This window comes from Apodemus sylvaticus, chromosome 1, assembly GCF_947179515.1.
Source record: "Apodemus sylvaticus chromosome 1, mApoSyl1.1, whole genome shotgun sequence".
In the NCBI taxonomy this organism is placed as follows: domain Eukaryota; kingdom Metazoa; phylum Chordata; class Mammalia; order Rodentia; family Muridae; genus Apodemus; species Apodemus sylvaticus.
The window spans coordinates 190,847,212-190,864,193 of record NC_067472.1 but is presented as its reverse complement, the minus strand read 5'-3'; the positions used below and the strand labels follow the sequence as shown (position 1 = coordinate 190,864,193).

The 16,982-nt window shown below is 40.0% G+C and overlaps 1 protein-coding gene across 1 annotated transcript; it reads right to left on the bottom strand.

Annotated features, from left to right (window-relative positions):
* Positions 1-5,007: 5,007 nt before the first annotated feature.
* LOC127683233 (vomeronasal type-1 receptor 1-like) lies at positions 5,008-5,963 on the bottom strand. Its single transcript, XM_052180309.1, has one exon. It carries the CDS (start codon positions 5,923-5,925, stop codon positions 5,008-5,010), a length of 918 nt encoding a protein of 305 aa, XP_052036269.1. The 5' UTR covers positions 5,926-5,963.
* Positions 5,964-16,982: the final 11,019 nt, after the last annotated feature.

Below are 16,982 nucleotides of genomic sequence, written 5' to 3'. Positions count from 1 at the left end.
AGCTATATATGTATATTATTAATATATAAATCAAAAGTTTGATTTTTAACATTTTAAAAAGAACAGCTACAGCACCCAATTCAATTATCTGTGCTGAAGCAAGGGGACACTCAAAAGAATAAACATGTGATCTAATTATATGAGCTTTACTCCCATAGTAGATGCATTTTTATAGGATGCATGTATAAATCTCTAACAATATAAAAACATGTATAGAGCCAAATTTTTAACAATTTATCTCTTATATAACAATTATTAATTTAGTCAAAAAGGTTTGTCATGTAATAGATTAACAATTAATAATCAATTTGATTGCTGTTTGAAATAAGGAACAATCATTTCATTATGCTCTTAAAACGTTCTTTTAAAAAATATTTTTATGACGTTATTTTGTAACATTTTATTATTACACCAAATCTTTATTGGAGGATGTCAAAACCTTATTTGGAGAGATTTTATATTAATGTTCTCTTTGTTAAGGAATGGAAGTGAGTATATATTATAAACTGTTGACAAATATTTACGGTAGCTTTCTCTAAGTTATGTCCCTCAGTATTTATTTTGCATCTATCTTGAGAACATCAGAGGCTTAAATGACAAACTTAAAGCGGTGTCTTAGGCAAAAAATTTATCTTAACATCTTATGAAAATCGTTTTCTTAAAAAATTTAAAAGCCCAATGTTAAGAGCAAGCCATTTCTTGAGGAATAACTTTCTAATGAAAATCTTAAATCTATAATAGTTTTGTATGTAGTAGGCAGGCCAAATTTTAGATCTAAGTTTGAACTTTGTTTTGAACCACATCTGTATGAATCTGTTAAAAATGTTCTTTTGGCCAGAAACTCTCTAAGTGAGGCCTGCAAGACAAAACTGCATCTCTCAAGCCTCTGCAGCTTTGAGCAGCTTTGAGGCAGCTCTGAGCTTTGTATTAACTCAAATGTAAATCTCCTGATCTGAGTTTGTTATCTCTAAGGGGAGACCTACACCCACCGGTCCTGCAAAGAGTAGCCTGTAACCAGACCCCATTGTATGAAGGTCAAATAACAAAAGGAACCTGTAATATCAAAGCATAACTACAATTTTTGAAGGCAAAACTCAGTTTTAAACAATCTTTTCTCCTTAAAATTAATGATAAACACATTTTCATATTGTAAAGTTTGTCCATCATCTTGTGTTTGAATGTATGACAGTGTAACTATTGAAGAGACATTATTTTAAATCATATTTTTTATAAGTCTAATCTCCAGGCCAAGATTCACATACAAAACACTATGTCAGTTTAGAACCATCTTAGAGGCCTGTATTTCCTGGGTTGCATCATGCCACGTGTAGCTAGTTAAGATGGCTCCGACACTGAATCACCAGTTTTAAACTAACCTTTTCTTAATAACATTATACCTTTTAAATCATAACCAATTAATTTATAACTCTATAGTCAAGATATGTAAAACCTTATACCATTAAGACTAATTAAAAATAAAAATGAAGCGATCATACAAATCTCATGAATTTAAACCAAATATATATATATTTTTCTAGCTGTAACTTCAGGGGAATAAAGCACTTTGAACCCAATCATCATCATGATAGAAATTTTTCTAGGAGAATTAACCATTTCCACTTGTCCAGCTCCTGGCCCTTTAAGAAGCAGTTTTTTTTCCCAGCTGTATTTGACTCCTACCTTAGAATGTGAGGCACCTCAAATTAGCCTCCTCTGTGTAAACCGTAATTGGCAGGACTGCCAGCAAGATAACACCTTTTTACCATTTTTTTTTAACATAAAACACAAAAACAACCAATCATTCAGCCAAACAAAACAATAGACAACATGAATTGACACACATATAGACAAGTTTTGGTGCACCAAGGACATACAATAGACAGAGAGGGAACTTGATGTCCCAAAGAGATCCAAATATCTTAACCTGAACTAAGGAGATCTCCAGTAGGTTTCAGAGAGAAAACAGGACATCTCCTGTTTTCCTCTCCTAACCAGGAGAGTTTTGAAATAGCTTCCAACCATTATTATTATTATTATTTTTTGATACCATGTCCTACACATGGAAAAACTGCTTTTCTGAAACCTGCTTTTTTTCTTGTTTAAGATTTAACAAGGGGGAAGGAGGATGCCTAGTCGAACACACACACCTGTGGAGAGGGGAGGAGAGCCCAGGAATTTCTCTGCAGTCTAGGTCTTACATGCTGCCCATGAATAGTTTTTTCTCCGGCCACCTCAGCAGCAGTCTCTGACTTCTGCCTGCATGGGTCTCCCCTGTCCATTTTTGCCTAGTCCCTGTCCAGGGGGATAGCCCTGGGAGAGCATTTGTTGAGCAATAACCTCATTGGGACTACACATAAGGACTTTCATTTGAGAGAGAATGTCTCTTCCCCAGAGGTTAACAGGCAGACCAGGGACCACGAAGGGCTGAGTAGCACCAGTATTTCCCTCACTGTCCTCCCAAGTCAGCAACTGTGAGCTCTGGAGAGTATTTTTTTTGATTGTCCAATCCCCTGCAGATGGGGATTGCAGAGAGTCTTGCAGAAAGTTGCCAGTAACAGCTAACAGATGGGCACTCTCCCCTCCATTCTCAGCATCTATTATTATGTCCCGTATAAGGCCCCAGTAACTAAAAAATGCATCAGACACTGGTTTACTGGTTTTCAGAATCTTATTAATTTCCTTACCAACCTTATCTCAAGTTAGCAGGTGAATATCAGGTCCACTTAAAATTAACCAAGGACATGTCTCATGACAAAACAAAATAACTTAATTAAATCTTTTTTCTTAACTCTTATTCCTCTCTCCCTGAATTAATGCTTGATTTCTCCTATGAATCAAGCCTCTTTAGCCTCTTTTTTTCCCCCAATGACAATCAGACGACAATGTTTGGCCACTCACCTGCCACTCCAGTGACGCACGAGCGATGCAGTCTGTGGTCCTTGAATCCTCTTCCCGGGGTTTCTTCTCCATCATCTGGTAGCTGACCGTACTTCGGGTCCCTGGTACGGGCGCCACTATGGCCCGTCCAGCAGGTCCAGTTATTCCAGGGTTCTGAAGAGGCACTACCTGAGGTTCAAAAACGGGGGAGAGAAGGAAGGAGGCCAAGCACCCTAAGAAAGACAAGTCAGTCTGGGTTGTGTCAAAGCCTCATTTAATGTTTTGGGGTACACAGGTTTTAAGCTCTCAGGGGAAGAGTTCTTCTCAAGGCAAGAACAAAGGAAGGAAGGGCAATCTAGCAGTTTCAGTGGGAAGAGATAAGGGTCCTTCGGTGGAGACATCTGATGTTTGCACAGGCTGGAGCCTTCTGCAGTTATCTCAGGACTTCCTTCCACCGCAATTACTGGAGAGGCTCTTCTTTGTTTTAGTCAGGACCTTTGCCCTGTCAGCTCTCCGGGCCGAAGTGAGGATCTCTAATGGCTTCCCACAATTTCCAGGAGTTGTATAGCTGGGTTTTAGTAGATCTATTTCCAGTTCTCTTTGGAAATACCACATCAATTTCCATTATGGCTGTAGAAGCTTGAACTCCCACCAGCTTTCTAGTATTTCCTTGCTCCACATCCCTGGCAGCATGAACTGTTCTTTGAATATCTTATTACTATTAGCCATTGTTACAGATGCAAGATGGAATATCAAAGTACTTTTGATTTGCATTTCTCTGATGGCAGAGGATGTCAAAAATTTCTTTTAAGTATTTCTCAGCAATTTGAAATTACTTTATTGAGAAATTGCAGTTTTAATTCAAATATTTAAGAGAATTATGTGGTGTTTTAATATCTAGTTTCTGAGATTTTATGTATTTTGTATATGAGTCTTTTTTGGATGTGGGATTTATCAAAATATTTTCACATTCTGTTGTCTGCCTATTAATTTATAAACCACTTTCAAAAACCATTCATCAGACAAAATTCTTTAGGCTGATCCAAAGAAAGTTATCAGTATGTGTGAATAATAATATTGCAAAGTAGGTTTTCTTGGCCAATATGCTAGGATTTAGGAGGAGTAAAAGCAGACCAAAGAAGAGGTGAAAACATATTCTCTTTTGCTTATATAGTGCATATTGGTCTATGAGAAGTACACATGTGTGTTTTCTACAATAAAATTTAGAGTAGAAAAATGACATGTGCTAATATATTTGCGTTAATATCCTCACACAGAGGAGATAAAATATGTTGAAACTATGCAAATAATAATAAGAATGGTTTTGTTTAGACAACTCAGGTGATTGTGGTCAGAGTTTATGAGGAAAGTAGAACCTGTTGAGCATATTAGCTCTATAGAGTGAAAACTTCCCATATATCAAATGAAAGACTGTTGAGAGCTTTTGGCATTACTTCTAGAAATTAGCCATTTTTCTCTGGGCTCAGACAATGAAATAGGCTCAGATAAGGATATTAGAAACAGTGACCATTAGGCTTTGCGTACTACTTTGCTTAATTATTACCTTGTGTCATCTCTTTGCTTACTACTTTGCTTGATTACTATCTTGTGTGATCTCTTTGTTTACTACATTGCTTGATTACTTTATCTTTGATCTAAGAACTGGCACTGGTTTTTGGATGTACCTAGAATGATACAAAAGCAGACAGGAAAAAAATGCTGCTTCAGTCTTAGCACAGGCTGGAGTCATGTTATAATGTTGTTTAATTGTCTTTTTCTTTTCAGTCATCACTCACTTCCTTGGGACCCTGTTGACTGGACTGAGCTGGCTTGGTCATAAGACATTGACTTTCTAAGATAATTTCTAAGAATATTCTTTATCTGGTGAAAGAGAAGTTTGAGGCAGATGCTCTGTGTCACAGGTTGGACTTGAACTCCCTCTTTACTCAGAGCTACTATTGGTTAGATAGCAATTGTGCTACCTCAGCTTACCTAGTTCTGGAATTATAGCAGTGAGCCACCATACTTGGACCATAAAGATTTGTTCAACACATATTTGCTGAGTAGAGTTTAATTTTTAAAGATGTTACTCTCCTGTCTTCAGTGTTTGGTATTTTAAATGACCGGCTTTCAATATTTGAAGATAAGAGAACAAGAATAACTTGAATCCCTAAAGATCAACAGTAAGGGAGAAATAGTGGGGAAGCTTGAAGTTAAAACTTCACCTACATGCCTCAGCCACAGACGGCAGTCTGCAATAAACATGTGAAGGATAAAACAAATACTGTGTAGAAGATAAAAGCTTACAAATGTGACCACAAGCATCAAAATGCTATAGGCTGCTCTGATCTCAGCATAGCCTTTGTGTTCTTGATGGCAAGTAAGAAAGTGCTTCAGTCTCTGGTGGTGTCTGTACAGGAGAAATACCATGGAGACACTGGTCCAGATTGTGACACTGATAAATATAGCATCATGGGCAAACTGTAAAAAGACAATGCCTACACTGAATCCAGAGGTAAAACAGGCCCACTTACTTTTAATGTCAGTTTCATTATGTGTGTTCTGTGGACCATTGACTTTCATTGGAATGTAGACATTATATAAGATACCAAACAACCAACAACTGCAACAGGAGTAATTTATGGCCTTGGGACGTCTTCCTCTGAGCATCAGTTCAACAAAATTACCAGGAATAAGAGTAACAAATTGATAGGTACACAGGACACAGGTGAAGCACAAGTTTGTGCTTCTTGCTATGATGCGAAGGAAATACTCAAGTTTACATTTGAGGTCATTCAGAGGATTCCTTCGAGCAAAAGCAATCACATTGTTTGGAAACACAGTCATGAGGAGAATTAAAGTGTTAGACACAGCCATGTGAGTGAAAATCACTTGTGTGGGTCTCAGCTGACATCCAGCCAAAAGTGGAGAGAAATTATGGACAAACAGAAGGATGTTCGCTATAGTCCCTATGCCAACCTGACACAGCAACAGGATCTGAAGAGCTACTTCTTCAGTGGTTTTCATGGCTTCATCCTGAGAAGACATTGAAAGGCTTCAGTGCCAACTGGAGGTATGACCACGTAGGACAGAGCTACCCTCAGGACTCTGTTCTATTGTCCACACTTATCAGGTGTTCTGGGGTGGTTTCTTCTAGTCAGAAGGGAGATGCTACAGCATTCCATTAGATGATTCATTGCCTGAGAACACTGCATAGACATTAATTCAGAACATAATTTTGTGCCTTTGAATTCCTATTATTTTGGGAAGAAAGTTATACAGATGTTGTAACTATTTTTTCTATTGGTTAACAACATAATGACCTTTAGATACAAGACAGGCTTTGAAGGTGAATTTGTGAAAAGTAAAAAAATAAGAGTACACTATTCATAAGAATACAGTCCTTCTTTATACTATAATAATGTATGAAAACAATACTTATATGCTACCAAATTTTTGGTTAAATGAATTAGGTAGCCGGAAAACAAAATATCAGATTTTTAAAAAACAAAATAGTCACTAATATTGTTGTCATGTATATGAGCCTCAATATATACATAGAGTCTGTATATTAGAAAAGTTACTGGGGACTAAATGATGTGATTTATTATAAATTTTATGCATCTTACCTCTTTTACTTTGGAATCAGATTCTGGAGATATACCTGAATCATAGTCAGCTTCTCTCAACCACTCTGAAATACATTAACACCTTCACAGTTTAACCCATGTACACACAGATTAATTTGAAACTCAGATTGGAAAGCTTGTGTTTTGTTTACCACTTGCTTTTTGATTTGTTTTCCATAGGCACAATCAGCCTCAATCCATCCCACACATAGCCATCACACTGAATGCTGTTTTCAGCTGAGCACGAAGACATGAAACACATTTTGGAAGAAAACAAAGGATTGACCTATTTTAATTAAACTGTGGAGTTCCAAAAGACACAATGATTAATATTGATTTTAGATCACAATGAACAATGTAGAACAGAAAAAAGTATGTTAAATGAAAGTCTATGCTTGGAATAATTCCACTTGCCCAGCCACAGCAAGAATGAGAATGGCCAATGTATGCTGGCTAACTCCTGATCACAGTCATTTAGAAGCATACATACGTGTGAATATCCCATTAAATACTCTATGTATCTCTTTATCTGATGAAATAATGGAAGGAAGTGCTTACCTGTCCATTGTTTTCATTTTGATGCTATGAAGGTTAATGCAGGTGAACCCAGGTTTCCATGCATTATAAAACAACAGTATAGATTAATGTAACTTCCCACAGAGAGTCCATTATTTTATCAACTGTGGTGTCCCTGACACTCTCTGCATGGAGACTTTGGGATACCTCAGTTGAAAGGATAAACATCCCCAAAGCAATTGCCACTTTCACCTTCTCATGGTTAATGATGATATGTGGCAGTTGGATAGTCACTAATGAGTAGCTGAGCAGAAATTAGGAAAAGTTTTCCAAGTTTCCTTTGGGAGAAATTTTGGTAGTTCTGTACTCTGCTGCAATTAGAAATTGAAGAATGTACTCTAGGGTGAATCAATGGATTTTTTTATTGCATGTTTAATAGGTACATTCTTTAGCACTGAGGTGCTCTTCTAAAATCCTCCTGACAGCAAGTAATTTCATAAAGACACATAATGTACAGTGTGGTATTTGGTATGGAGTTATTCCATTCCATTTTCCCCCATGTTGCCTATGACTGTTTACTGTGTCAAATTACCACCTGATACCAAAGTTTCCCTCATGAGTCCTTGGGTTATTCTGGTGTGCTTTATTCTGCAGGTAGATTATTACTTGTTTTCTCATAAACCAAACCATAGAGCCTTGGGTACTTACAAGGTCTAGTAGCCTCTGCTGATTGTTAGAAAATCTGCTGTGAAAGAGCAGTTCTGAATACACAGGCAAGGTAATGGGTAGAGCAACTCATTAAGAAATTCATATAACCATCCACATTCATTGCAACTCTAGTTACAATAGAGAAGAAAGGAAAATAGCCCAAATGTCTATCATATTAACAAATACGTGGTATATTTCCACATCAGAATTTGCAGCTCTTAAAGGAAATTTATATCAGCATGTCAATGGGAGAGCTCGAAATAAATAATCAGTGTGTGAGATTTCCCAGAAACCGTATGACAATTATTTTTCCCAGTGGAGTGATAAGAATACCAAACCACCCACAAAATTTTTGACCCCAAATCTGCACTGTCTATAAGCCACTGGAGCAGTGGCTGAGGGAATGGCCAACCAATAACATGGCCAACTCGAGATCCATCCTACCATATCAATCCTAACATAATGATGTTTATTCAAATATGTCCATTGCAGCTGTATTCATAATACCCAGACACTCATAACACACAGAACAATGGGTAAATAAAATGTCAAACATTCCTACATGGAATACTATTCTGCTGTTTACAAAAGCATATCATGATTTTGCAGAAAAACAGATGGAAATAGAAATTATCATCCTGTTGAGATAACCCAAGCTTGAAAAGACACACATAGTATGTACTTTCTCATGAGTGGATGGAAGCCATAAACTAGAGAATGCCCATGCTACAATCCACAGACCAAAGAACCTCAGGAACAAGGAGGACCTAAGGGAAGGTGCTTGTATCTCACTGTGAAGGGAAAATAAAATAGATATTGGGGATGAATGGAAAGAGGGAACTGTGTTGGAGAGTATGTGGGAGAGGAATATATGTAATCAAGTGTGGTTATGAGAGAGGGCAAGATAATTGGGACTGGTGAGGAGGGGCATCTCGGGATGAACTAGGAACCAGGACGAAGGAACTTATAAGGGTGACCCTAGATAAGGTTCTTATCAATTTGGAATAAAAAAACCCAAATGGCCACCTCTTGTAACCAGGACAGATTGCCAATGGTGGATGCCAAACCCACCAAAAAATATCTTCAACCCACTCTTTGTCCTATCTATGAGATGTGCAGGGACAATGCCAGAGAAAAATTGAGTTAATGGCCAATGAATAGTTGGTCCAACTTAAGACCCTTCAATGAGAGAGGGGGGAAGAGAGAGAGAGAGGAGAGGGGAGAGGGGGGATGGAGGGAGAGAGAGGGGGTGAGATAGGGAGGGAGTGAGAGGAGAGAGAGTAAGGGAGGGAGGGAGGGAGAGAGTGCTCTATACACTATTAATGATATGCTCCTATACTTTCAGACAAGAAAATAGATAATTGTCCTTTGAGAATCTTCACCCAGCAGTCTGTGGAAACAGATGCTTAAAGCAATAGCTAAACATTAGGTAGAGCTTGGGGAATCTTGTGGATTAGGGAGAGAAAAGACTTGAAGTTTTAGTTAGAGCAATAAAACGACTGAAGGACATCAATGGAATGCAAATTGGAAGGAAATGAGTCCAAGGGTTATTATTTGAAGATTATGCATTAGCATAAACAAGCAACTTCAAAAGGAGAGGCTGATTGGCTACACTGACAGGGGTAAGTAAAGAAAGGAAGGGCCTGGGCAGTGGGCTTCAGAATAATGCTGTTCAGCCTTGCTCTAGTCCTTCAATTTTCAGCTTGCTTGGTAACTCTGTTGGTAGAATACTTGTCTGACATGCAGGAATCCAAGGACATCACTCTAATAGTAGTAAAACAAAGTTTATAAATGGGTGCTGCTCAGATTAGGGAATCAAAGGAAAATCAAGATAGCAACAAGTTCTGTTGAAAGTCATAAAAACTGTCATATGGAAAGGCAACATGCAAGGAGGTGTCTGATCTGTCTGTAGAATTTGATTGAAACTGTTAGACTCAAGTGAAGACTTGTCTCTCCATTTACACAGTGGGAAAAACTTAAATTATAAATGTTTGGTTGTATATTCAGGGGTTTTATCTTTAATTTCTATTTCATTTTCAGAAGATCAGAGTATCGATTTTCCATGATAGAGTATGGTGATTCTCCACTGAAAATTTAAATAGAAACAGTAATGCACACACACACAATACACACACACACACACACACACACATACACGTACACACACAAAGATTAATTTTGGTGGGTTGTCATAAAGTGGTCCAAATTCTTAATAGTGTGGTAAAGACTACACAGGTGGAAAATTACTACAGGTGGGATTCCTGATAAACAGGGACACAGACTGAGTATATACTTCAGTGTATGTATGTATATATATATATATATATTTATTTATTTATTTATTTAAAGTGAGAGATTCTAAAACATGTGGACAATAAGAAAAATGTTCATGATTTCATATAAAGATTCTATTTAAATACAAGTATTTTGTTACATGATGATGTATAGTATAAACATTGAATAATTTGAAAATTTTACATATTGAATATAGTATAGTATATAGAGAGAAGCCCAGAGTAGAGACAAAGAGAAGGCATTATTTCATTTGGTCTTGTTTATAGCTGGATACTTTGCCAAGCTGCAGCAGATGTTGGGAAGTCTGGCAAGAGGCCAGTAGTTTTGCTGAGTTGAGAGCAAAGATGATGTTCATGTGAAATTAATGGAGACAAGAGGTTGCTGTGATGATAGCACACAGAAGGGAACAGCATGGGAAGAGCTTCAGAGAACAGTATCTTCCTAAGCACAGAGATAAGGAAATGATGTGGAGGTGGACAACGTCACCTAGTGCCAGGAATGGAAACCCCTGTGCACCCCATCACTATGAAAATAAATGTCCTGATATAAATGACTTCTGATCATCTGATGAGAAAGAATGACTCACAGTCATGGGGCCTTACTGGGGTTTGCAGAGACCAGTGGACTAGTAGGGTTACAAAATTGGTCTTAAAGTAATGGTGCTTTTTGACATATTTTGTCCAGGATTGGTAATATAATTGGTAATTATATGTAAAAAAGGGGACATAAATACCCACAGATATATTGATCTCCAAATAAGGGAGGATTTAAATATACTTAGATGAATAAATAATTGGGGCTTTTGATCTTAATTTATAGATCAAAATCAAGGGGTAGGGAGACTAACCTATGTCAGCAATAAAAACTTAAGACCTTGGTCTCATTATTAAAAATTAATCATATAAGAACAAAACAGGAGGTGGTAAGAGAGCGCTATGTCAACAGATTATATATTTATTTAGATTGTTTTTTATTTTATATTTTCTTTATTTACATTTCTTTTTTCTTTTTTTCTTATAATTTTTTATTTTCTATATTCTTTGTTTACATTCCAAATGATTTTCCCTTTCCCAGTTCCCCCCTCCCCATAAGTTCCCTAAGCCCTCTTCCCTCTGCCCATTCTCCTATCAACCCCCTCCTACTTCTCTGTCCTGGTGATCCCCTACAATGCTATAACAAGCCTTTTCAGGATGAGGGACCTCTCCTTCCTTCTTCTTGGGAGACATTTGATATGTGAATTGTGTCTTGGGTTTTCAGAGTTTCTAAGCTAATATCCACTTATCAGTGACTGTATTTCATGTGTGTTCTTTTGTGATTGGGTTACCTCACTTAGGATGATATTTTTCAGATCCAACCATTTGCCTAAGAATTTCATTGTTTTTAATTGCTGAGTAGTATTCCATTGTGTAAATATACCATATTTTCTGTATCTATTCCTCCATTGAGGGACATCTGGGTTCTTTCCAGCTTCTGGCTATTATCAATAGGGCTTCTATGAATATAGCGGAGCATATGTCCTTATTGCATGCCAGGGAATCATCTGGGTATATGCCCAGGAGTGGTAATGCAGGGTCCTCCAGAAGTGTTATGCCCAGTTTTTTGAGGAACAGCCATACTGATTTCTAGAGTGGTTGTACCAACTTGCATTCCCACCAGCAGTGGAGGAGTGTTCCTCTTTCTTCACATCCTTGCCAACATCTACTATCTCCTGAGTTTTTTTTTTTTTAATTTTTTTTATTCAATATAATTTATTTACATTTCAAATGATTTCCCCTTTTCTAGCCCCCCCACTCCCCGAAAGTCCCGTAAGCCCCCTTCTCTTCCCCTGTCCTCCCTCCCACCCCTTCCCACTTCCCCGTTCTGGTTTTGCCGAATACTGTTTCACTGAGTCTTTCCAGAACCAGGGGCCACTCCTCCTTTCTTCTTGTATCTCATTTGATGTGTGGATTATGTTTTGAGTATTCCAGTTTTCTAGGTTAATAACCACTTATTAGTGAGTGCATACCATGATTCACCTTTTGAGCCTGGGTTACCTCACTTAGTATGATGTTCTCTAGCTCCATCCATTTGCCTAAGAATTTCATGAATTCATTGTTTCTAATGGCCGAATAGTACTCCATTGTGTAGATATACCACATTTTTTGCATCCACTCTTCTGTTGAGGGATACCTGGGTTCTTTCCAGCATCTGGCAATTATACATAGGGCTGCTATGAACATAGTAGAGCATGTATCCTTATTACATGGTGGGGAATCCTCTGGATATATGCCCAGGAGTGGTATAGCAGGATCTTCTGGAAGTGAGGTGCCCAGTTTTTGGAGGAACCGCCAGACTGATTTCCAGAGTGGTTGTACCAATTTGCAACCTCACCAGCAGTGGAGGAGTGTTCCTCTTTCTCCACACCCTCTCCAACACCTGCTGTCTCCTGAATTTTTAATCTTAGCCATTCTGACTGGTGTAAGATGAAATCTTAGGGTTGTTTTGATTTGCATTTCCCTAATGACTAATGAAGTTGAGCATTTTTTAAGATGCTTGTCCGCCATCCGAAGTTCTTCAGGTGAGAATTCTTTGTTTAACTCTGTACCCCATTTTTTAATAGGGCTGTTTGGTTTTCTGGAGTCTAACTTCTTGAGTTCTTTATATATATTGGATATTAGCCCTCTATCTGATGTAGGATTGGTGAAGATCTTTTCCCAATTTGTTGGTTGCCGATCTGTCCTCTTGATGGTGTCCTTTGCTTTACAGAAACTCTGTAACGTTATGAGGTCCCATTTGTCAATTCTTGCTCTTAGAGCATACGCTATTGGTGTTCTGTTCAGAAACTTTCTCCCTGTACCGATGTCCTCAAGGGTCTTCCCCAGTTTCTTTTCTATTAGCTTCAGAGTGTCTGGCTTTATGTAGAGGTCCTTGATCCATTTGGAGTTGAGCTTAGTACAAGGAGACAAGGATGGATCAATTCCCATTCTTCTGCATGCTGACCTCCAGTTGAACCAGCACCATTTGTTGAAAAGGCTATCTTTTTTCCATTGGATGTTTTCAGCCTCTTTGTCAAGGACCAAGTGGCCATAGGTGTGTGGGTTCATTTCTGGATCTTCAATCCTGTTCCAGACAAGGCTGCCCCCTTTCTCCTTATCTTTTCAATATTGTACTTGAGGTACTAGCTTGGGCAATTCGACAACATAAGGAGGTCAAAGGGATACAAATTGGAAAGGAAGAAGTCAAACTATCATTATTTGCAGACGACATGATAGTCTACCTAAGTGACCCAAAGAACTCCACTAGAGAGTTCCTACAGCTGATAAACAACTTCAGCAAAGTGGCAGGTTATAAAATCAACTCAAGCAAATCAGTGGCCTTCCTATACTCAAAGGATAAGCAGGCTGAGAAAGAAATTAGGGAAATGACCCCCTTCACAATAGCCACAAACAGTATAAAGTATCTTGGGGTGACTCTTACCAAACATGTGAAAGATCTGTATGACAAGAACTTCAAGACTCTGAAGAAGGAAATGGAAGAAGACCTCAAAAAATGGGAAAACCTCCCATGCTCATGGATCGGTAGAATCAATATAGTTAAAATGGCCATCTTGCCAAAAGCAATATACAGATTCAATGCAATACCCATCAAAATCCCAACTCAATTCTTCACAGAGTTAGAAAGAGCAATTATCAAATTCATCTGGAACAACAAAAAACCCAGGATAGCTAAAACTATTCTCAGCAACAAAAGAAAATCTGGGGGAATCAGTATCCCTGACCTCAAGCAATACTACAGAGCAATAGTGTTAAAAACTGCATGGTATTGGTACAGCGACAGGCAGGAGGATCAATGGAACAGGACTGAGTTTTTAATCTTAGCCATTCTGACTGGTGTAAGGTGAAATCTTAGAGTTGTTTTGATTTGCATTTCCCTAATGACTAATGATGTTGAACATTTTTTTAAGGTGCTTCTTAGCCATTCAAAGTTCTTCAGGTGAAAATTCTTTGTTTAGCTCTGTACCCCATTTTTTTAATAGGGTTATTTGGCTCTCTGGAGTCTAACTTCTTGAGTTCTTTGTATATATTGGATATTAGCCCTCTGTCGGATATAGAGTTGGTGAAGATCCTTTCCCAGTTTGTTGGTTGCTGTTACATTTCAAATGCTATAACTTCTTTGAGTTGTTTTAATTATCAAAATGGATGTGATTATGAGTTTGGTGGTATTTATGATATTAAAATTCCTCTGGGAAAGAGGTCAAGCTATACCTCTAATGATTTCCAGTTACTGGACTAAGGCTATGCTGTTTTGGGAGAAAGGCTCTGTATTTATGTTAACAGGAAAGGAGAAAAGACTTTGGACCCCCTTCCAAAGTAATATAGCTCAGATATGGTAGGAAAAGACCCCCTGAAGATCTCTCAGTTACCAGCAGTAAAGAAAAAAATCAAGAAAACCAAACAGGACAGATAACTTGATCTGCTGATTCCCCGACATGGGAACAGCCCAATAACTGGCTTAGACATAATAGCGTCTCTAGCCAAAACTTCAGCTAAATTTAGACAATAGATCTTAGTGATTATGGAATTCTTATGATTCATAATGACATACTTCACATGGTATGAATGAAGATTTATTTACAATAGATAAATTGCTCAAATTAAATCATAATTTGGTTATTGCTCAAATTAAATAATAAAAAGACAGTGGCCTTTTTCCTGCTCAATCAATGAGCAAAATAGTTTGGATATTAACCCACTATCATATATAGGGTGGGTAAAGATCTTTTGCCAACCTGGAGGTTGCTGTTTTGTCCTCCTGACAGCACCCTTTACGTTCAAGAAGCTTTTCAATTTTATGGCATCCTGTTTGTCAGTTGTTGATCTTAGAGCCTGAGCCATTGGTGTTTGTTCAGGAAACTAAAGTCCAAGATGCCAGGGAAGCAAGAAGCTTCCAGGACCCATTGGTGATGGCATTAGCCAAAACACCCAACAAAGGGGAGATAGAACCTGTAGAGACTACCTCCAGTAGATAGGCACAGCCGACAGTTGACGGATGAGTACACCCATGCATCTCAAAGTTTTTAACCCAGAATTGTTCCTGTTTAAAGGTTATGCAGGGACAAAAAATGGAGCAGAGACAGAAGGAAAGGCCATACAGAGACTGCACTACCTAGGGATTCATCCTATCTACAGAGACCAAATCCTGATACTACTGCTGATGCCAAGAAGTGCTTGCTGACAGGAACCTGGTATGGCTGTACCTGAGAGGCTATGCCAGCACCTGACCAATACATATGCAAATACTCCCTACCATCCATAAAACTGTGCCCAGGGACCCCAATGGAAGAGTTATAAGGGGAAGGATTGAAGGAGTTGGAGGGGAATGCAACCCCATAGGAAGAACCACAATATCAAGTGACAGGACCACCCAGAGCTCCCAAGGACTAAACCACCAACCAAAGAGTATACATGGAGGGACCCAGGTCTCCAGCTACCTATGTAGCAGAGGATTGCCTTATCTGGCATCAATATTAGGGGTGGCCCTAGGTTCTGTGAAGGGTTGATGCCCCATCATGGCAGATGCTGGAGTGGTGAGGAGTGAGGGCATGAGTGGGTTTGTGGAGGAGCACCTCAAAGAGGCAAAGGGGAGGGGGAAGGGATGGGGGTTTGCAGAGGGGAAACCGTGAAGGGGGAAAACTTTTGAAATGTAAATAAATAAAATAACTAATAAAAATAAACCTCCTTATTCCAAAAACCCAACAAAAGGCAAAAAAAAAAAAAAAAAAAAAAACAACAAAAAACAACAACAAAAAACCAAACCCCTTCCGGCAGCGGCGGTGGCGGCGGAGGCGGAGGCGGCAGTGCAGCAGTAGCTGGTCCAGCTGAAGGGCCATCAGCAGTGGAGCCAGGGCGACACAGGGACCAGTTAGGCCCTGCGCCCACGACCACTGACCTTCACTGACCAGCCGGGCGGCAAGCAGCTGCAGTTGTGCTGCGCCTTTCCTGCACGGAGGCCACTTCAGAACTCGGCCTCCCACCAGTCAGGAGAGGTGCATCCATCTTGGTTCTGGACTCCGGGGATCGGACAGACTGAGGTACACAAACATAATCCGAGGCCAACACCACGGTGGTCTGAGCCCGACGGGCGTTGGCCTGCACACAGGCCCTGGGCTGGTCGGGAGGCCATCGGGGTGCCAACCCAGCCAGGGTTTTTTTTGCCCAGGCCTGCGCGTGCTCCGCCGCCATTTTGCCTGCAGGACGACAGAGAGCTCTGGCGGGCAGACCTGTAACAGGCATAGCCTGAGGCTAACAAAGCGAGGGTCTAGGCCCCAAAAGGCACAGGACTGACCCCAAGGACTGGGCGGCTTGGTGGGCCATCTGTGAGTCAACCCGCCCAGGGGATTGTTAGCACAGCAGACTCTCCCGGCGCTTTCAGGGAGCGCGGGCGCGCACGCCCGCCATCCTAATCACCTGGGAGACCCAATTAACAGTCATAGCCCTAGGGGAACTTTGCTTGGACCTTGGCCTCCCAGGCTTTTGCCTGGACTCAGGGACTGGGCGGCCAGGCTAACCTTGTGTGCGACAGCACGGTTGGCGGATCGGCTGCCCAGCGGAGTGAGCGGAACACAGGGGAGATCACAGCAGCATACACCATCGGCACTCCCTGGGGGTGCACACAGGCTCCATCTGGTCCACAGACACAATCTGGGGCAAGGCCTCAGGCGGAAGCCTACTCCCTCCAATTCCGGATCCAGATCAGCCTGGGCGGCAGCACCACATCTCCAAGTCCTGCAAGTGGCTAGCTAGGCTTCCGGGAGGCCAGCCGGGAGAAGTCAGTGTGCTCCAGTGAATCCAGCGGGCCCCAGCGGGAGCCTTCGGGTGGCTGCTTTGGGATCTGAACAGCCTGGGCAGCAGCACCCTGACTACAAGCAGTGCAGGAGGTAAGCTGTGCACCAGAGGCCAACTGGGAAGGGGCAGCTTA